Source organism: Patella vulgata, chromosome 5 (assembly GCF_932274485.2).
Source record: "Patella vulgata chromosome 5, xgPatVulg1.2, whole genome shotgun sequence".
Classification (NCBI taxonomy): Eukaryota; Metazoa; Mollusca; class Gastropoda; family Patellidae; genus Patella; species Patella vulgata.
In genome coordinates, this window is record NC_065883.2 from 27,015,836 (window position 1) to 27,039,806 (window position 23,971).

Sequence of the window (23,971 nt, forward strand, 5' to 3'; positions counted from 1 at the left end):
TAACATAAAATTATCAAAATGAAAACAATCCCGTTTTATTTTCAGTTAATTTCTCTCATGAGTCATATCACATGAAGTCGTTATCAACACTACAGGAAATATAATGGTTGCCCAAATGTTTTTCTGGACGTTTTTTCCTGCTATTGATTTGATTAAATTTAATCAACCTTTCTACAAATTTTACTTCAAATTATCAGATATTGGGCAATGCTTGATTGCAACATTTTTGCCAGTAATATCAGAACAGAACACAGAAAATAGATTATGTAACAATTTTTAGTGACAGACGAAGGAATCTATTGATATTTGAGAATTATTAAAGTTTAGGTCAATATCCTTTCCTTTTGTTAAATAACAAGCTGACACTTAAAAATCTCAATTTTCTTAACACCATCACATATTATAGCTTGAATTTCTATTCCAGCTTTATTCAAGTAACTTCACTTAAAAGTGAGGCTTGATTTCAGGTAAAACATTAGAACAAATATAACCAAGCGGATGTTTTCTTGCTGATTATCATTTTTTTTTTAAAAGCTAAATAACAATTATTTCTAATTGAATTGTATTAATTACATTAACAGAGTATCAAATTACTTTAGTTCAATTCATGTTAAACTGTTCACAAATTACACAACCATTACATCAAGAATGTGTTATTCCTTTTTATTTACCAGTAAAATTAGAATAATTAGAAGTTATTAAACTTTGCAGAATGTAATATTTAAGGTGTACAAAAGGTAAGGACTATTTTACATTGAAGAGCAGTAGTCTAAGAGTAAACAATAACTACTTTAAATGTGTAACTGCTTGTGTTTAGTAACAAATCAATTTAGAACTATGTCTTAACAAAACTCTTAATGCATCTGGTGATTTTATGGCTACATTAATGAGCAAATTGTGATTTAAATCCTGTCTGATCATTACTTTAAATCAGCATCAGAGATTGTAAAAAAGTTTAACAGCTTTGTCCTATACAAAAATGTAAGGTGAATACTTTCCTATTTTCTATTACTTGTTGTTTATAGAGGAAATGGCCAATTACCAGTTTCCTCTTTGCTGATAACTATTTTACTAACTACTGAACTCAACACAAGTTACCATAATACTCTTGATACTATTCATAGTGACCGATTTTTTTTTTAAAAACAATAATCATATTTGAAATGATTTAAATATTTCTTACAAGAATAGAAAAGAACAATTCTTTAAACACACAATAAAAAAAATATCTACTGGGCTTAAAACCACTTTTTGTTATTGAAGATATTTTTGAATACTTTACATAGTACAATATAATACAAAATATATATATTGAATATACATTTAAAAACAAACAAGGGGGTCTGTGACTTCAAAAATCTCTAGTTTCCAAATCTCTTTTGTGATTGTCTTGAATGTCATGAGTTTTATGCATCAACAACATACTGTATAGGTGCATATAGATAATGTAGTAGTTACATCAAGGTAGCTAATTCTAAAAAAATGTTAATGTGACTCGCCTCAGAAATTATTTAATCATTTTAATTTTCATGAAAAACTTTAAACGCCTACAATGCATATTTTGGTAGACTGCAGAAATACATGTGTAGATCTTTATAATTGCAAAATGCAATTTAAGCAAAAGTATTTATAGAATGCTGATAACAGATTCATAACATTGATGAAATTAGACTAATCTATTGGAATTTATTTTTAAACTTGAACTGAGCACCAATATGGGGAAAAACTAAGAAAAGAAAAATCTTTTCTCCTTGTTATTTCTTCATTATGGAATCTATGCATTAAAGATACATTATGGGAGATTCAATAACGAGTTGGCAGTTCTCACTATAATAGTTAACAACTAGATAATGTAAAGGCAATTTGCTGAAAATTTCATTCAAATTGATCCACTATGAACCGAGAACTAAGCGGTTGAAATTTCCGCCTAGCCTTGATCACCATTACTAAAGTCAGTACGATAAACAGCATAGTCTCGATTATCCATTTAATCGTTAAATCGTGAAGGAAAGTTATGCAGTAAATCGCCTCATAATCCACTAAAGATCGCAGGCTAGCGATGCTACATGTATCTAGAGTTGATTATGGTCTGGATAAGTTAATTAATGTCTAATTAATAATTTTGATAACATTTCAGGCCTAAAGAAAGCTCTTGCATAATGTATGTTTAACTTTCTGGTCCATGTTCCGTTTTCTTACATTAATTTTTCCAGTTTTGTTCTTATTTGATCTGATTACCAACCGGTTCAAGTCAAGTTCAACTTGAATTTCAAAATGATTAACAGAAAATGTGACAATCATTTATTCATATACAGATGTGACCTCATCCTTTCATGTTGGCGTACCATTATTTCAAATAATGGTACGGGCAATGTGCCAAGCATACATTATTTATACTAGTTGCAATATTGGACCCATGTGACATATTTCATTGAAATGCACGTGCTGGATAGTGTCTGTATTTAAAGTTGTTTAATGGTCTTGTGTAAAACATTGTGTAATATATAGATATTGCCCTCATGCTACTTAAGGTCTCAAATTATAATGTTTGGGAAAAATCTGAAAAATACCTTGCAAGTAATTTTACTGTTATTTTGTAGAAAACTTTATTTCAAATTGTAGACAATCAAAATTGAATATTACTGTATATTTCAGGGTGGCTTCCGACATCTACATTTAGTATATTATTTTATCATAAATTCACCTCAAACTAAAAGCTGATTTTATACAATAATAATTTTAGCTAATGTATACAAATTTAAGTATTTAGGAATGTAAGTAAAACATGTTATCTACTTAGAGGGGTACATATTGAGTGATATGACTACCCTGTGTATAGAATAGTTCACTTGTGGTAAATGGGCTAATGGGAGGGAAACGGCATCCACCAGGCAAACTTCAGAGTCTAGACTGTGTATAGGTGAAACGCAGCTAACAGGCAGATAACCACATACCAACCAGCCTTGTAATTTTCCTTTAATGGGGTCAAGAGTCTGTGTGTAAATTAGTGATAAATGGCTTCCTATACACAGCCACCCTACCTTTATTTCATTGCTACTATTTCTGACAGATATGACTACATGAAAACTTACTTTAGGGTTAAGTGCTTAAGGTTTTCAACCCAGTTATATTCTTTTTTTTATCATTTTTTGGATTAAGTGAGTTAAAGAATGAACTGTAATGGATTATTTGTATATCAGATCAACATTATGATAAACAAAACACTATATTTAACTGATTTTATTATTATAGCTTCTTAAATATTTCATAAGCTTCTAGTCTTCTATATAGACAATTTCAAAAGCCAAACATCTGACAAAATCATAAAATCTGAGAGTATATTAAATCAATAGGTTATTACGTATACTCCAACCTGTACGTGTCATGCAGCACACTTTAAATGTATACCCAATGCAATATTTACCTATCTGGTATACAAGTATCAAATACCAATCTACACTGACATGAGTAAGTATCCCCAGAAGAATCAAGAGCCAGAAATTGAAATGTAACCTTAGAAATCTTGTAATAAAAGACTGCCTTAATCTTTTTACTGTACTTGAAATCATGATTATCAATTCAGTAAGGATAATTGCCTTGACCCGGGGCTGTTTTGTTAAGACTAGTACCCTAGGGCCAAGTAGCCCACCTTCTATTGTAGAAGAGGCCTAAACAAACAAAGGGGTGGAGAACTAGCCAATGGTCAACAATAACACATGATGGGTCAATCTAGGCAGCTAACAACATGTTAAGTAAATTATTTCAGAGTTACCAAGTATGGAGAAGAAAACAAATGAAGTTTTCAAATTATTATCTACTCTTTCAGAAATTCATCAGGGTTTGCCCATTGTTCCAATTACCCAACATTACATGGCTAACAGTAACAGGGTGCTGTTGCCAATATTTATCGAAGCTGGATAAACAGAATTTCTGTTTTGACAAGAAGTTTTTTTCTCTTAATTTATTTTTTATTTCAACCGGCTTGTAAGATTGTTGCAAAAAACTTCAGTATCAACCATTGAGTATTTTTGGCTGCACTTATCAATCAGTTGAAGTTTTAGCAGTATGTATTTAATTTCCACTGGTCTCCTCTAAATTAAAACTACATACAGTACATGTGGAAAACCATGTGAACAACTAAACAAGGACTGAAACTGGAAATAAATTAATTGGCTCAGATTTAAGAGAATTACATTTAGTGATTTTAAGAATTAATAGACTGAATTCAAGTCACCAAGAAATGAAAGGAAAAAAAATACAAAAACATTTTCAAAAGTTAGTTATATCATAATTTACAGTTGATAAGAAATGGAATGTAGTGTGGTTTGATGTCCTATTGTTCTGATCCAACTGGGTAAATGAATCCTGCCATCAAGAGTTTTGATTAGACATTGGATACTAAAACATATGCACGATACAAAAGGTGTGGAAAAAACCCAATTTCACAACTTGGAAAATTCCAGTGAAGCAGAGAGAGGTAAATATGAAGACATGGACAGACAGATGAGATGAGAGCAAAATGGATGATATTTTTGATGGTATAAAAAGATAATATAGCCCCTGCTGTGTGCACTAGGTCTTACTCCAACTTTAAATACATAGGAGGAGAAGTAAAGCCTATCCTCTAGCCATTCAAACATGGCAATTTTATCAAAGTCTTGTAAACACAAACCCTACATTAATTGTCTGAAAGAATTTAGTTTCAAAAAAGGAGATTTAAGTAGGGTTTATCGAGTGATTTGCCCTTGGTTCATTTGACAATCTTAATATAAGGAGCAGAAAGTCAGAAAAAAACTTAAAAATACAAAAGTGCAAGAACAATTTATCAGCTATGTCTGCTATTTCAAATGGAAAGTTAACTATGTCACAAACTGTAATAGTTTTCATATTTTTTATTGAGATATACTATAAGATTTTTCAAATTAATATTCATTAAACTTAATTTAATATTAATACGAAAATGAATTTGAAAATTAAAATTACATATATTTTTATAAATTATAGTAATAGTTTTGTTTCGTCATCTGACAAAGTTATTATTTTTCTGCACATCTGTTTACTTTTTTGTAAAACAAAGCAAATGGTCTTTTGTGAAAAAAAACTATTGATGCTAGTCTCTTCCAGATCATTTAATAACCATATTTAATGCTATTCATGATTTTTGTGTATTAGTGAAATTATAAGATGAAAGAAAGTATAATGGAGATTTAATATCTCATTAACAACATCCATCACGTAAATCAATCATTGTATTCAAATACTACATAATGATTCATTGTACTAATGATGGATTGGTCAAAACCATCACAATTTTAACTGACAAAATTCAAACTGACCAATCAGAGTATTGAGAACTAGTGAATGAAAGTAGCTTGACCAATCAAACATAGTAACTAATAGAGACATGTGCCAATGACCAATGGAATGATCTGAAAGTAACAACAAAGATAGGATCTTTATCCTCATTTGGCCCATTAGCAGATGATTAAGAAAGGCTTACAGGTGTGAGATGTAAGAGAGATAGGATGGTTGTTAATTAAAACTATTCTGGACCTCCCCCATGGGGAAACTCAGTCCTCTTCACACCAAGCCAACTGTTACTGCCAGCTTAAAGTGGACATATAGTGATGAAGGTCCTTGCTATAAACAATAGCCTACAATTATATAAAACCTACTCAGAAAACAAGGATGATGACTGATTAAACAATAATTACTAAACAATAGACAGGATGAAGAGAGGGAGTTAAATAACAATTGATAAAAATCAGTTTTAACAATTAATGTGCATCGATAATTAAATGAAGTAAAGTCAGTCAAGATAATTTTCACACCAAATTGATTTTTGGTATAACAATTAAACCTGATGTTATGTTGTATTACACAACAATGGCTAAACATAGATTGTTTATCTCATTTAGATAAGATAAAAATATTTCTATAAACAAAGCTTAATTAAAAAATCTAAAATCTTACTCTGATAAATCCAATTAAATTAATAAGCAAAGTTGAATATATTGATCAGTTAAAATGGATTCAAAGCCTACAGATATTTTAACTAAATACAAATAATAATTTTGGGGTAGCCTAACCATATCAAATTGGTAAAAAGGTATCACCATGACTAATTATTTTAATATAAATGTGGTCATAAATTAGCATAAATCATGTCTGTGATATCCCAACAGATGGAAGTGGATGTAAACCTTTATTAAGTAAGAAATAATATTACTCAACTCTACCTATTGAAAAATGAATAATAAAATTTGTCATTATATTTATAAGATATATATGTAGGTGAAGAAGGTTATAGAAGTATTGTGAGGTTAGAAATTGGGGGGAATGGAATGGAAATTTTAGGTTTTACCAGTAAAATGTAAGCTGATATTGTAAACAAGATGTTGCTTGTATTAAACAGATGCTGACAACTAAAACCAGATGTTTTTAACTTTTCTTCTATAATATATATAGCTTTTTTACTTATCTTACTAACACTAGGCCAACACTACATAATTCATTTACCTATATACACACTTAGTTTACAAAAGATTAATTAAAAGGAAATGTTATCAAAAGTCAAGTGAAGATAATCTATTAATTTAGAACTACCCTAAAGACCAATCTTTAATTCTTTTACAGAAAGATGAGTTCATGTATTGAAGTATTATTTGGCAGGTTATTTGCGGAGTATATACTGGTACATGAAAAAAAATTTGAATAAAATCACTGTAAATCGTCTTAATATTTCAACGTTCCTTAAACCCTCTCTAGACAGTATGCAAAGCCGCAAACTTTTACTAGAAATGAGTAACAGAGTTTATATGACCTTTAACCTTAAAAATTATAAAATATGATAGACCATTTTCAACATGGCTATATTCCACACAATTTGGCTTGATCAGGGATGTAAAACCCATAAAAGGCAACTCAAGGGACAATAAAACTTTTACTATTAAACCATAGAAAATTGCTGTGATTAGCATTGACATTTGATTTGATAATAACCGGCACATTAAGTTCACTACAACATTTTAATGTTAGTTATGATTAATATGGCCCGATCTATATGGAGATAACAGAACAAGCAGAAAAGATACATGGGGTGGGTTGTATATGAAATCTGTCAGGTGATTTGAATCAAATCATTTTCGTTTTTTTCTTACATTCTACTCTGGAAAATCTGTTGAACATCTACATAGATGTATTTGAAAAGAAATTTGAGTAGGTGTGGGTGGGTGGAGAGTGCCAAAAAATCATGTCTAGTTAATAACAAGCACTTTCTGGTGATTTAAAAAAGAAGGAAATTGGTAACTAGCAATCTATCTTAGTAAAGTTACACCTACATTATATTATATAAGACTTTACTCCAGTACCGTATATATATAGTTTTACATTTATAAACTGAATGCAGAACAATCATCAATTACTCCCGTGTCTTGTAGAAATGATATTTTGGCAGTCATGATGAACTATAACTCTTTAATTATTGGAAAGGAAATGCACAACATGTGGGTTTGTTTTTGCTCAAGATATTTTCATCTCTGTTTACTCAAAAAGATCCTTTCGACATATTTTCTCACTTATACCGGTGTTGTTTTTCATGCTCAAGATTGCTCCTTCCCATAGGGGCACATAGCCAAATGGGTATTTTGTTGGTATGGTCGAAACAGATTTTAGCCAGCTACAATATTTATTGTATTTTGTTTTGGAAGACAGAACTAGATTTGTAGTATTACAAGAATCTTGTGTCTAAGAGAATCTGGTATTATTCGCAAGAAACCCTAAAAGAGTAAGCATCTATTGATAAATTTCCTTATTTTAAGACTGAAAACTTGCGTATCCCTCCTTTTTTACTCTTTCACTAGTTGATTAATCAGTACATTAAGCTATTATTAAATCCCTAAACAAGATGTTACTCTTTTATTAACTTCCTAATCAATATATTAAATGCTAGATATATCAATGAATCAAACTTTTGTAAGTTTCCCACATAAAAATTAAGGTCTGAGGTCAAATACCATTGCTTACATTTATATGCATCAGATTTCAACTTTCTACAAGGATAAATTCCTTTGAAATAATTAGAAGATATTTAATATGGGTATTGACAGGGCTTTGCCATTTTTGCATTTTTCTTTAACAATGTCAAACATGAACACAGTCTATTAAGGAGATGGTCCATCAGGTTCTATATTCTAACAAAATATAGTCAGTGACAGCTACTTGGTCCAACTTTTAGAAAAATTTGAGGGATACATGTATCTCTTTTTAAGGCAAGATCTTCCTAGGATTGTAAAATTTAATATGGGTATTGCCATTTCTATATTTTTTTTTACAATGTCAACCATTTAAAAAGGAAATGGTCCATTGGATTTTACATTCTAACAAATATACATGTATTTCGGTCAACAGTTAGAAAACAATTGAGGAGCATCTCCTTTAAGACCAACATTTTATTTTTTTTTTGGGGGGGGGGGGGGGAAAGGAAATCTGAGTTCTTTTAACTTACATTTCGAAAACTACATGCCACTTCTCTATCCTTCATATCCTTCTTGTCTAGAACCATGCCAACAAATTTTTTCATGGCTGGAGTTTTTTTTGGGGGGGGGGGGGGGAGAAGGAAATCTGAGTTCTTTTAACTTACATTTCGAAAACTACATGCCACTTCTCTATCCTTCATATCCTTCTTGTCTAGAACCATGCCAACAAATTTTTTCATGGCTGGAGTTTTTTTTTGTTTTTTTTTTGGGGGGGGGGGGGGGAGGAAATCTGAGTTCTTTTAACTTACATTTCGAAAACTACATGCCACTTCTCTATCCTTCATATCCTTCTTGTCTAGAACCATGCCAACAAATTTTTTCATGGCTGGAGTTGGTTTCATTTCGGAGGGCTCCTCCTCCAAGAGCTTAAAGCTCGTTATTTCTTTATTTGTTTTCACCGCCATCTTGTTCTCATTCTTTGCTCTGAAATATAAATTAAAAAATTAATTTTACAGAAAAAATTGTATAGTTTACAGAAGCTATGTTTGGTTGGTTTCATGTTGAATTGAACAGATGGGACCTCTACTACATACATGTAAGCTTCATGTAATTATAACTAAAGAGAAGAGAAGTTGAAATTGGTCATTAATATGATCAATAAAATTAAATCTAAGGCAACAATTAGGAATGATTTTAAATTTTTATTTTATTAATAAACTGTGCACGTTATCACCTAAACATGAAGATTTATATAATGGTCAATATAATTAAATGCAATAAAGCAATAATTAGAAGAGATTTTAAAATTTCATTTCGTTTTTCAATAAAATGTCTGAGATATCACTCGAACGTCTTTCACATGACAATTTCTATATTGGATCTTTTGTATACCAAGAAGACATAAAAGTACATGTACATTTAAATAAATTTACATTTATCAGAACCGACACATACAGTTTATATATTTTGGGATTTTAAATGACAGAGAGGTATATCAAAAGTCTGAGATATTTAAAAGTTAAAAGTACATGCACCGTGTCAATCATGCACGCTATATCTCTCCACATTTAAATTATATAAAAAAAATCAGGCCTTGTGACATTTTGAGAATGAAGAAAAATTCAAATTTACACAGCACTTCCACCATTTAAATCAATACAAGGTGATGGTGTATTTTGTCATTTATTTGCTCGTAGTTACCTTGTGACCTTTGTATGGGTAAAATTGTTTAAATATAGCCCTACCACCCACCCTGTTTATACTGTTTATCAAACAGTCATTCATTCACTGAACAATTTACACAGAAGGCTTCTGTCTCTAAATCAGTCTTCATTCTTTATAATAACTTTACTTAACATGAACCACTGATTTCTAATGATCAACACACTACGCCCAACCTAATACATGAACTGCTAAAAATCAACAGTAGACTTAAGCCAATGAAAAAAACACTTTTGTTCCAGAGCCAAAATTGAAATAGAATTTATTTATTTTCAATCCTAATAATATTGAGCCGGGGAAAATATTTAATTCTTTGGCAGACATTTATCCAGTAAATTCGAAAATCAAACATTGTTAGTTGGTGATTGATAAGACATTATGTGTGAAATTTGATCAATGCTAAGGATATATAAATATCTTTAGAAAGACAAGCTAAATCTGCCTATCTTACTGGGAGAGAATCAGGTTGAACGGAAGGTTAGTTATAAGGTTCTCACGAAGATTGAACTACATACCTAAGACAACCCCACGTTCACAAGCTCTACAAGCTATCAATTATACTAGCACAGGGTTCTATGAATGGGGGAAACTAGTGTTCTAGAGATCTAGGTTACCTAATATAATGCAGTGATTTAAACTTGAAGTTACATTTGCACATATCAGTTTCAAAATAATTATCAAGTCTGTAGAATGAATGGAACCTGATTTTCCATGATTTTCACATCTTTACAAAATGTCTTGATTGAAAGGAATTTATTCAAAATTTATAATATTTAAAAAATGTACAAATAATTACATATTTACCTTTGATCTTATTATATTAGATATATTTTTGAAACACATGTAACTAAGCCAGAGCGATTAACTAAATATGATGGATTCCCAACACTGACAAGTCATACATGTATACATCCAAAGCACAGTAGTATTGTAGTCTAAACCAATAATATTACAAATATTATATACATGACCACCATAATGTTATTTCTCTTCAAGTTCCTTAGATTCTAATATTCCACCTCATCCAAAATAAAACAACTACTATCAGTGATCAAGATAAGTTTCACCTACTAATCCCAACAGTTCTCAATGGATTAAAGAATAATGATTAGATTAACTTTAAGATGACAGATTTATACATCTTAAAATAATAGACATTAACTAAACAAAAGGGCTATCATCATCTAAAGTATAAAGTGTTATTGAATGTTATCACTTAATGTGACACATCACACGCCTTAAGCCAAACAAGATTAATATTATCCAATCATTGTTGCATCCTATTGCCTCCGGCACTATATGTTGCTGCTATGACTTTTAAACGAAAAACATCACATTTCGATAAATGTTTTTTTTCTTTACCAAAGCTGAAAATGTCCAAAAGTTTTTACTTAAAAGTTATATATACAATAAGAGAATATCAAACGCTCTTATGTGCACACGTTACTGAACGCTTCTGTATTATAAGACCAACTGTTGTCGAAATATTAACTTTTCACTCTTCTAGTCAAATTCAAAGTTTTTCAGAAAAACTTCTCTTTTTGCTATTTAACCATAACAGCAACTGTTTACGATTAAAAAATCAATGGTGTTATTGATGAGGATATTTCACGTTTTTGAATTATTACTTAAATTCATCTAAAAATTATAGCTCTGGGCAATATTCCATCTGATATAAAGATTTGCAACATAACGTGATAAGGATAACTGATGATTTTGCCTCGAGCTATTCACTTGTATTTTTCATCATTGATTGGTGTGCCATACTGTATTTTAAAATAAATATGCCTATTATTTCTTGCCAGTCGAGATCAATTTGCCAGCAACATTATATGATGTACAATATTACAACACAATGGTATCATGCCGTCCGAACATATAACAATGTACATATTAATATAAAGAGGCGATCTTTATCCCAGTAGTTGTTTCTCACTGATGCGTCAACAGAAATGAAGCTTGCCTTTCGTTGATTTATTAGAAGCTTCCAATCAATTGTTACTAAATGATTTTTTCATGCTTTAATACAGACATTTCTAACCAAATGCGAATGTGTGTGTTACCGTTCATAGACCTTGTTGCAGCTATCCACTGAAGCAAACACTCAATGTAAACAATTAAAAAATTATTTGTTCTAGAGCAAACAGAGAAAGTTCAACAGAGCTCCACGTAAAAATTCTATCTGGAATAATTAGTTGCAAATATCAATTAAAAATTTCATGCATTACTACACCAATAATTTCCCATAGCTTTTCCAAGCTTATATGGTACTGTAATAAAACACAAAATGTCTACATGCATCTATGATCGATTCCAATTTACATCATGTCCTTTATGGTCTAATTAAAATAATATTGCTTTTTCTTCTTTTCTATATGTTGGGTTTCACGCAGTACATGTATAGACTAAGAAAAACTTGAAATCGGAATGGAACAAAAAACAAAAAAACCCTGACAGTTTCATTAATTCCTTCCACAAGAACTTTAAAAATTATGCTAGATATAGATTCATGTATCATAACTTTCTTCTTTTTTTTTAAATGCCAGATTTCACACAGGATAGACTAAGACAAACTAAAATCAGAATGGAACACAAAAACTAATACAGTATTATATTTTCATCAATTCCTTCCACAAAAACCTCATCAATTATGCTAGATGTAGATACATGTACCTTGCTGTATTTTCCCCTTTTTTAAATGCTAGATTGCCCACAATATAGACCATAGAGGATCAACCAGGACCGAAATGGCACACAAACTAATGCAGTGTTATTATTTTTTCCATTAACCCCTCCCACAAAAACCTCAATAATTAAATCATGCTAGATGTAAATATCATACAGTACATGTACCTTGCAGTATAATAACGTTTTTGTTGCTATTAAAGGACAGAAATACTCTTAGAACAAGTGTAAACTTTTACCTGGTCTATTTCTTTGTTAATGACAGTTTTATTACACATTGTAGCTTTTAATTCTAATCTAGTTGAAAATGACAACAATTAGGTGTTAGTTGATGTAATGCTTTAAACAAAAGAAAGGGGGTAATCCAACTGAAAGGTGTTACCCCATGGACCTCCCAGGAGATGTTCCACTGTACAGGTAATCATAGTTAACACCTATGTTAATTAGACTTACCCAGGAAGCCCACCTGAATACCCTGTGAACCTGTAGACAATAGATTTGACTGATTACAATCTAAGATAGTGTGCTATGGGCGATAGCTCAGTCTGTTGGGCAAGGTATGTAGTCAGTTTGGAGCCTTCAAGGGTCAACTGGTCATAATGTAAGATCATTCTCCACTTGAGAAATCAAAGACCCATGATAGTAATATAAATATACAAATATGAAATATATATGTAATGATAAATGTACAGATATACTTATAATTTACATACTACTACTGAATAACAGTAACCAACACTTTACTTGATTTCTAATATCTGGTCTCTAGAATACATTCCTGAATTCCAAAATTATGCCTTTCTGGCTTAAAATGTTATATAATTATTATTTAGGCATTTATTCACATGACAAGCCCATAATCAACTCTATACCATCAAATGGCTAAGATATTAAGTGGGTTAGACAATGTCTGTCATATTGTCTATAAAAGTTAATCTGGCAAACCGGGACTTCATCTAATATCGAAGCAATGGTACTTGACAAACAGAATATTGAGCACGATTTCTTATCAAAACTTCAAACATTCATAACTTTGCAAAGAATAAAGTAACTCTATAGAAATTTCAATATACAATTTCATTATCTATTTTAAAAGTACAATATACATGTAGCTAGAACTTTCAGCTCTTCATCTAAATCATACATAATGCATCTTATTACTGAGTACATGTATGTGTAAAACTTGATAGCATTAAGAATAAATGAAAAATTATTTAAAGATTAAGTTATGCGTTAATACAGTGTAAATGGAAATTTCAGATAGTAAAATGAAAGCCAACTATAGCAGATGTGTATGAGCTAATGGAAGTAATGTAGATGAATCAATATTAGAACCATTGTAAAATATCAATATAATCATCATACACAATTCATACATGCTGTTTACTACCATTCATCAAAAACATTATAATTTATTGCTTTTTAAATAAGATTTTTTTTTGATATCAAAATGTTGTAATACACAATTCATGCATGTTATTTATTTAGTACAGAAGTTTATTGCATACATGTACCAGTATAGAACATCCAGTAAAAAATCACATCATTTAAAGAATGTTTATGGTCCTAGTAAAAGAATTCTGAAGTCTTCATTCAAATATAATGATAATGGAGGTTCTTAATGATTTTCAAAGGTTTTTTTTTTTAAAAAAAAAATTGGGAATTCCTATAGAAGAAGAAATGTCTTGTATAGCCATCACAGGATCATAAAAGATTTAAGGTGTCTCCACTGGGTCAAAGAGTCAACATTTTGTTGGCATTATCACACATATGGTTAGAAGAAAGTTCGTCCTGGTCAGGACTACATGGTGAGTGAACATATTTAACCTGCAGCTTAAATCTTAGTACATTTCCTGGCCCCAATACACTTGCCATGCTTCACTGAACATCTAGTAGAATTTGATTGGTTTTAGAAAGGCCTATTATTGTCTATCCTGCAGGGTGATCCTATGACCCTGAATAAACCAAGGAAAATGGCTGACCATAAACTCATTAGAGATTAGGCTGAACAGAAGAACTACATAGACCCCTCTAAACAATCTTTAGAATTTGTTTTATGAAGCAAATAATCATGGGCACTTTTCCAACCATTAAAATCTAAGAATTACCTTCTAATGTTATACATCTGCATACACCTTTAGCCTATATTCAATTGTGTTACCTCAACATGTACATTCCATATCTGATCTTTCAGAAAATAAATTTTTTAAATTTCATAAAATGAAAAGATGTAGCCTTAAAAGGTTAGCAGTTGATTAAAATAAAAACCAACTTAAAATAAAATATACTTGAATTACTAAAATTTAAAAAACAAAAATCACACGGAACACCCACCCACTCATGGAAATGTGCAATTATATTTTTAAAACTTAACCAATCAGAAGAACCTTTGAGAAATTCTGCATTCAACAAGCTCTGAAGATATTTGATAAGGTGTCATTAAGTTTACAAAATATATCAACTTAAAATAAGTAAATAGAATTGTTTATCTCATTTGTCAACAACAGTAAACTGTCAAATACACAATCTTTGTTTATCAAATAAACAACATATAACTGTTATATATACATATTTTATTATCAGCCAAATATTAACCTTGAAGCATGGACATCCTTCCTTTAAAGCTCATGGAGGATGCTATGACTTATAATATATAGCAAACAAATTTTGATACATTTGTTTTTTTAAACCATGTTCGTGAAATTATCTAATTGTTTGGGAACATGGGTCTCCTGAACTGTAGTAACACTGATGAGCCTTATGGCACATTTAGACATCTTGGTCAACAGAAAGCAAGTTTCTTAAGTTGCATAAAAAATAGTTGAACAAACAATTCTTTTTTTTATGTTACCATATTTACCAGAGTACTGAACGAGTCTTTAAATCATTATAAGGTTATTTCAGTTTTTGTACATGATTTCAAAAACCTCTCACGACTTAAAATTTGGATTTCGTTTTAGTAAGGCATATTTTTTCTGAGGTCTCAGGTTCTCTATTAAATGTTTGTGGTTTTAAATTTCTTTGTTAATAATATTTTTTTTAATACAGTTTTATAAAGCTGAAATTTTTGTGGCTATACTAATCCTATTTAATCCTTTTTTTAGTGTTATGAAATTTTTCATTGTTAAAGGCAGATTGAAAAGATTTAAAATACCAAATAAGATTATTCAACTGACGAAAACTCGCATTTCTTTAAAACACAAGAATCTTAATCTCTAGACCAAATTTTAGTGAAAATTTGATTGTACACACAATCTCCAATAGACTGAGAAAATGTATGAATTTAGATTTGCACATCATCAATGCCTTAATATTCAGCTATTAGTAGAAAATTAATGAGATTTGTTCTATACATGTAGTATGACAAAGATAAAACCATGTACATCAGGTAAAATAATGTCTATTCAGTTTTTCTACTTTAATGTACTTTAAAATTTCCTGCATCATTCATCAGAAACAATTTCAGTTAACATTCTCTTACAGTTTCTGTTGAAAAAAGAATAAGCTAAACCTTATTATCATATTTCACAGTTGGCTAATTTCTATTCATTCATAGCATGGTTACGCATTCCAGCGAATTCAGCAACAATCCTGCCTTGTCATGGTCGAAATATTCGTGGAGCCACTATACATCATTTTAAACACAAAACAAGGTTATGATGTTATATGGTAAAATTGTCATTGTATATATCACTCTGAAAACTATTTAATGTACTTAAAAGCTATAAAAGAAGATTAAAAAGTTTAATATACAATGTATGAAAGATGTTAATATTTTATTTTTTGCCTTTCTCGAGGCTATTTATAAGTTAGTTTTTAAATATTTACCTTATTATGTAAGAGTAAATTTATTTGTAAGCAGTATATAAATTTATACACATGCTACATGTACATGGATGTACCTTACACTTAGCTGCAGAATCAGTCAAAACAAATTTGAATAAGTTCTAACTACATACATAAGGTATGTAATATTATATATCTCGTGTACATGTATAGGCCGAACTGTTGTTGCCAGGTGAATGATACGTTGGCTACTCTAAGAACATTTTGAACAAAAACTTGAAATTCAATGAGACCATTTTTAAAAGAAGAATTTCTTAACACAAGCAAATCCACATTTCTGGGCTAACACTATCCAAACATACAAACTACTTGCTGAGCCTTGGTCAACATTTCTACTGACTGGGGCGGGCAACAGATTATACAAACATTTTAACATCTTACAACCATGTCTTAGTTCACCCAATCAAACAAATCCTACTCTCAAATTTATATTGAACCATTGTAATATTACCACTGCTCAGGGTTTGGGCGATATTCAAGACTTTACAAAATATATACATAAATTCTTAGAAGAGCATAAAAGCGTTAAGTTAATGATTAATAAAAACACATCCTAGATGAATTGTTTCGTTTTAAGTGTTTCTATACAAAAGCTCTATCGTTTATAAAGGAACTTGTACAGATGTACTTGCTGGCAGACTCATGTAAAAAATTATTCTTAGGAATCAAATGAATGAATACCTACTTCATTAGTGGAAGTTAACATACAATCAAAACATTGACAATACTGTAGGGTTTAGTTCTTTATATACAGCATACTTATTTTCCATATAAGATCTGATATTCAAATTAGTTAATTTATCTTTTTCCAAAATCATATGTACATATAGTTATTTTTACTATACATTAAACAATTTGTGTTGAAACTTTTCTGCAACCACAAATGATACAGTATAGTTGAAACTGATTAACCAGCAGTAAAAGCGATTGAAAAAAAAAAATCCTATTTAAAATTCCAATACCATCAAGGGAGCTGTGAATGTTGATATATATGTCCATGCTTTGTCATTGCCATGTGTCACTATGGAACAATATCATGTGTTTTGAACACTGTTGCTCGGATTTATTTATTGAGAGAGAGTGAAATGGAAGTTATATGTCCACTCGACACAACAGGGTTATTTTGGAAGTAACAAACAGTATAACTTTATTATAATAATTCACTTGGACGTACATATAGGGGGCTAAAGAAGTGAGATTATTCATTGGTAGATTATCAAAAAATGCAATTCTTAAGCTATATGTCTCTCCTACTTTGTTTCATGAAGGGTTTGGGAACACTCACAGATGCTTTAATTTTCACAATGGTACTTCTGTATGGTAAACTGTAGGTCAGTAACAATATACACCATAATATTACGATACATTTTGTCTAATAATATGGCGTCATACGATATCTGAAGCCCTGTACATATTGTGATATATTTTTTCAGTTCTGCAAATACCTTATCCTTTAATTATCCAAAACCTCCATAATTTTGTCAACAATTTGATTGTCATTGGTAGACCATGTTTACATAACTAACATGTTCTGGGTATTCACTTTTATTATATGCAAACATTATAAAAAAGCTCTTTTGTTACATCATATCCTTTTGTTCATTTACAAACATTGTTTATACTAGAAAGTATTCATTACTTAAATAAAATATGCATGTACTGCAAACCAGATATTGCAATTTAGTTTTTGACTGCAATGCTCAGCTCTAGTGTACTAATGTATCGAGTTGCATGAAGATGTAAATAAATGTGAAAGCCCTACACTGGCATTGACTATGAAGTATGCAAAAAAAAGAAAAAAAAGTGGCATAGCTAGATCAAATCCCAGAGCAATTTACAATCTGATATTAAATCACATACTCTGGCCCTTTAACATGATGCAGTTGCAATGTCTGTATCTGCTGGTATGTAGTAAAATAATCTACTGTTGATACTACACAAAATAGATATATGAAATAAAAGTCAACTAATACACTTTACATACATGTACCAACCAATTGTATAATGAATTTTGATACTAAAACCAATAAATGCTATTCCTGGCTACATAGATATTTATCACTGTTTTATAATATACAGGTACTATTTTCTATAAAAATAACCTTATAACACTTGAAAACTTTGAAAACATGCACATATTTGGTCACACAAAATATTGCACTTTTTTAAAACCAGAAATAGATGCTTTGAAACTTCTAGTATTGTATTCAACATCACAGAGTGAAATCAGATATGAGTGATAAACATGTTTGATAGTATAATGTACATACATGTATCTAAAATACATCCTATGTTATTATATAGGTTATATATACATTATCTCACCAGTTGCAAAGAATGGAATGACATGTCAACCAGAGTCCACAAAATTGGTCTAAAGTTTCCATAACTCTCCTGTCTTCATTAGCCTAGCCAATGCAAAGTAGGACATTTTTTAAACCTATCATTTCCCTACCCAGTACACCTTTTTAAAAACACTGCCTTCCATTGTCAGGAATCTATTAACACCGTATCTATATATTCCCTTCACCTATGATATGATAAATGATAGTCAAATTCTATCCAAAAGAGAGATAGAGAGAGAAATGGGGTTTAACATCCACTTGACACAAACTAGGTCATTTTGGGACTAACATATGGCTCAATTTTATTTCAACAATTTGCTTGTTCATAGGGGATCTTTAACAGTGGTAGGAAACTGGAAGACCCGTAGAGAAACCCCACAAGGTTGGAGAGGCGACCCTTCTCCTTGTCACGTACAGCCGGGGCTATCCAAAAGAAGTTCAAAGAAATGCCTCTAGTAAGTTCTTGGCAAAACGTTTGTATTATCCGTAATAAAATTGACTAAAATCTAAACGTGGTAAATCAGCTATATTGCCAACATTAGATACCTGAAGACAGTACCAAATTTTTGCAGTTGCAACTTTTAACCCTAGTTTTTAATAATATAAAATCAGGAAGATTTGCAGGTAATTGATGATTTGATTGTTGCAATGGATATTACTGACTAGCATGTATTTTTATGTGAGTATTATGAATCGTAACATAGTTTAACCTTTATACACACTAAAAAATCAAGATATACCACAAGAATATTGAATAAATGCCATTATATTAACATTGTCTGTCTACAATAATATATATTTCTTAATGAAATGTATAACATATACAATTTCTGTTTTTATAGACTATATAACATTTACATATATCTCGATGATTTGATATATAAACTAATGACACATTCAAGAATGGTCATTTACATGTATTGTTCACCAATATCATATCTACTATATCACACTGTTCCTATGGCATTTTGTTACCCAGGATAGACAACACTGTACAAGTTTCGGGCAGAAACACAGTAAATGTAAAACAAATGCCCTACTGACTGAGAACAACGAAAAACTTCTGTGCAACTTAGGTTTGTAATATCCAATGCAAGAAGCTCTCTAGTCTAAATAAAATATACTTAGCTCACCATTCGAAAGGGTGAAAGTATAAAATGAGCATAATACACACACAGGATGAACGATCGTGCAAACTTTCTCTATCACTTGTCAGAATAACAAGTTTCATCGGTCAGTACTCCTGTTTAAAATTATTATTATTAAATATATTTCACTAACAACATATCAACAATATACATGTTATATTTACCATATGAAATGTGTGTATATAAATCCGTGCCGTATTTAGTCCATAGGTATAATAACACTCACTGAATTCTGCCCCGTATATCAGCAGTACACACACAAAGCGAGATTTTGAACTCCAGTCAGACCGTCAATGGCCGTGCTTCGGAATGTGCAGTAAACAAGCTTCAAATAATCCACACATTGAAGGATATAAATATTATCAACTTACCCCCCGTTCACAGTTAGGGAACTACTGCTTCCCTGTCCGAAACTTGAAGTTATGATCTATTTTTCTACCAGCCAAGCAATTCATAAGTTGCTCGTTCAAAGATGGCGGTGAAATCCGACGACTGACGTAATTGCCCGAGACATATGCGGTGAGGAGTCCCCGGAAATTACCGACTGACCCTCGATAACAAAAAGCCCGCGAAATAGTCACACATGGCTTGTCACAAAGACGCGCTATTGGATGTTTAGAGTTATTGTAAGGGATTTCTTTTCAAAACATCTTTAGCTGTGATAACTCTAAGCCGACCAAGTCCCATCAGTGATGGATTAAACACATTGTTGTGGAGGATGACTTTGAAAATTTAATCGCTTGGCTTCATTATTTTAATCATGAAAATTCTGAATCTTTTGGCTAGTTTTCAATTTTGTTGTAAGGTTCAATGAATATTAACGTTTTTTTTTTAGATTTTCTAAGACCTTCAAGAAAAAAATCAAGAATTAGAAGCCTTTTGAATTTTTTTTTTTTTAAAAAAAGAACATTTTGTCAAGAATATCGTTAATTGATTGGCAACGAGTAAAATGAATGAAAACATAATTATGAAGTTTGTTACTAAGAAATGGTTTTGATATGGCTTGGATCAATTTTGTAAATAAAGCTTATACGGACGCCTTTCAAAGGCCTACAAGTTTCTTTTATTGAATAAGTAGAAACGATGATAATGTATACTATATATAGGGCAGATGCGTATCAGGAAAAAATGGAGGGGATGTATTAATCATTGTTCGTAGAGATGTAGGGTTATTTGTCTTCTTGGGCAATGCAATTTAATTCAAATTACACCATTTTGTACTTCACAATCACATCAATCAAAAGTTCGAGCTTTAAAGATAAATCGCCGATTCATGGCTCCCTTTTATTACTCTCATTCATAACTTTATGCCTCTGACTCAATGGGCCACGTGAGTCTCTCGCGTGCACGAGCATCCCCGCAGGGCACCTGTTTAGGTTTAGAAATGTTTGGTTGCCATAGTGAAGGGACAGGTGCATATTTTGTTGAGCATTTTTCTAGACATGTCGAGGAATTCGTGAGATTTGATTGGTCCATGGGCAATTTTGTATTTCACGTCTGCGTTTCGATCCGGGAACTTTGTTTGAAAAGACTCGATGCCTCCTTGTTCAAATTTTCTTTTTCTGCTTTCTCGCCTCTCACTTGTTTTCTCGAACATGCGACGTTTGAACAGAACCTAGTTGAGATCGATAAGGATATAGTTAAGGACAATGTAAGAGTGAGAAAATGAAACATGAGCCACATGAAGTTTTTAATCGATATAATATCAACATCGTAATATTTTCTACACGGCATCAATAAAACTTTTATTATTTCAACAAACACAAGAAACTATCGTTTTGCCCATGGCATTGTTATGATGAAATGTTTCTTATCCGAATGCAGGCTTCCTACAGCACACCTTTATTTCCTACTATTTATGTCGATATTATACAAGACAGAAATAGAAACCTTCGTATCTAATGTATTGTGCTAGGTCTGCTATTTACGATATTGGGATAATACGAAAAGAAATGAAATATGGTTTGAACGCCTTAACATTTTTGCACAGCACTAACCGGGGTAATGAAGAGTGGAGACGAGCATACGCCATATAATATATATCTTCAAAATATAAGAAAGTTTTAAGGATCTTTAATAACATAATATTTATAGATATTTAATAACATGATATTTAAAGATCCTTTTAATAACATGATATTTAAAGATCTTTTTAATAACATGATATTTAAAGATCTTTTTAATAACATGATATTTAAAGATCTTTTTAATAACATGATATTTAATATATAGCATGGTATTTAAAGATATTTAATAACACGATATTTAAAGATATTTAATAACACGATATTTAACGAAATTTAATAACACGATATTTAAAGATATTTAATAACATGATATTTAAAGATATTTAATAGCATGAACAGATTGAGTCGGACATGTTGCCGTTTTATCGTTACACGTGGATTGGGGAGGAAAATTGGTCAGGGCAGTCATTTTGCATAATATTATAGGCTATTCCGATTTTCCATATATTCTGTTACAGTTTTGAAGTGTTGTATTTTGCGTTTACACAAAAAATGTGTCCTGGAATAAAAACTTCTAGGCGAATTTGGTATCAGGTGTTCTACATGTAGTAAGTAGACCTAGACGAGGCCTCATTCATGACAGTCGATCTTTTACACGCACTAAATGTTCGTACACGGGACCGGGGTTTTGTCCAAACAACATAGAAACACATTCCCCGTCAGTCCCAAAGGCGCCACTCCTGAACAGTTAGATACGGACTTGAAACATCTCGAGATTTATCATATGAAATATTATATATGTGACATTCTGTTTTCCGGTTTCCGATTAATTTTAACGTTTGGTAATATATATTTTGTCGTTTAATGTCAGTGGAGTTATTTATTAACTTCAGGTATATGGATAAAAATTAAATAAATATTAAAATGAGGTTAACGTCTTACTGTTCTGCTCCGACTGGGCTAATGAAGACGGGCATACGCCATTCAGTGTGCAATGAGAGAAATCTGCCTAGACAAATATCGAATTCCAACTTCCAGGGGATCTTTTTCGTGCGCACCATGTGTATAATTTGAAGGAGGCATAAACAGGAGTTATTGTTTATTACAAATTTAACAAATTTTGACTTGGTTTTATTCTGAAGCATATTAACATGTTTAAATACAAGAACTTTTTTTATGCCCCCTTCATATTATAAATACAGGAGGTTCAGTTTCAATTAATCAAACAAATGACTAAAGCTTCAAGTGGTCATAAATCGAAGTCACTAATAAAGTGTGAAGCCAGCGTTACTTAAAGTTGAACAATGTAAACTTTTATTAAAAACAATTTAACCACAAGTAGAAATAACAAAATAACAAGATTGTACACTGTTCAAATAAACTTTACTCTCAGTTTAATTAGAGGCGGAACAATTAACGACTTAACGATATAATTATCGCCTGTCCATTTCCTTTGATCAATCAGCAAGCCGCTAGTTAATGACTTCCATCTATGAAAATTGAATTTTACTGAACTTAAATGGGCATGTCATATTTCTCTATTAGGCCTTGTTTTAAGTGTAGGAATTTTCTTTAATAGCTTTAATGGGGAATATTTATTAAGATGTTACTCTATGTAGGCATTCGATCGCTATGTACGTACTGATGATATATTGTATTATAATTAATATACAATGTAATTGGGCTCTTAGTAGATTCAAAAAAGGGAACAGCGTCTAGTTGTTCGGATAATATGGAAACTGGGGTCCAGTGAAAGAACCCTTGAATGTAATTCGACGTAAGAGTATAGACTCCATTGTATGGGCAAAATTTCCCTCATAACACACTACACGACTAGAAATGGTTCCACTACCGATGTCTTCCACCTTGATTCAGCCACAGTAGTGGATCGTTGTAAGGGCTACCTTTGAGCAAGTGTTTTAGTCATTTGACGACAAATAAGTTACTGGCTAGTTTTAACTCCCTTATTATTTATAATTAAACTGACACCACACTGTACCGCACATAGCTTAACATGTAATAAACCAATTCCCATTGAAATAAAGGTGTACCTTTCAACATAAATCCATAAATTCAATAAAATCCAACAGCTCCGCCATATTTCTGTCGTTTTTAAAATGACCGCCGAACCAGAATTAAAACACACGTGATTTCACGTCACCTCGAAAACATAGAAAAAGTGTTTGCTAAGATAGGATTAAGACTTCAGTGTTCCACTCTTCAATATTTGTAACATAATTACTTATTTCCTGTGATGATATATGTTGAAAATTGCGCTATTT

General features: G+C 31.2%; 1 protein-coding gene across 2 annotated transcripts in view; it reads right to left on the reverse strand.

The window, feature by feature from the left end:
• Positions 1-20,234, reverse strand: part of LOC126822485 (protein split ends) — a 30,045-nt gene extending 9,811 nt beyond the window's left edge. The window contains exons 1-2 of one of the 2 annotated variants that reach the window (XM_050551413.2): positions 20,094-20,234; positions 8,786-8,960 (exon numbers count right to left, since the gene is read on the reverse strand). In XM_050551413.2, coding sequence (XP_050407370.1) covers positions 8,786-8,941 — 156 coding nt within the window. In that variant the 5' untranslated portion in view covers positions 8,942-8,960; positions 20,094-20,234. Of the gene's footprint in view, positions 1-8,506; positions 8,591-8,785; positions 8,961-20,093 lie in introns of those variants that run through there. The other variant, XM_050551415.2, reaches the window with a different exon arrangement.
• Between the last annotated feature and the right edge of the window lie 3,737 nt (positions 20,235-23,971).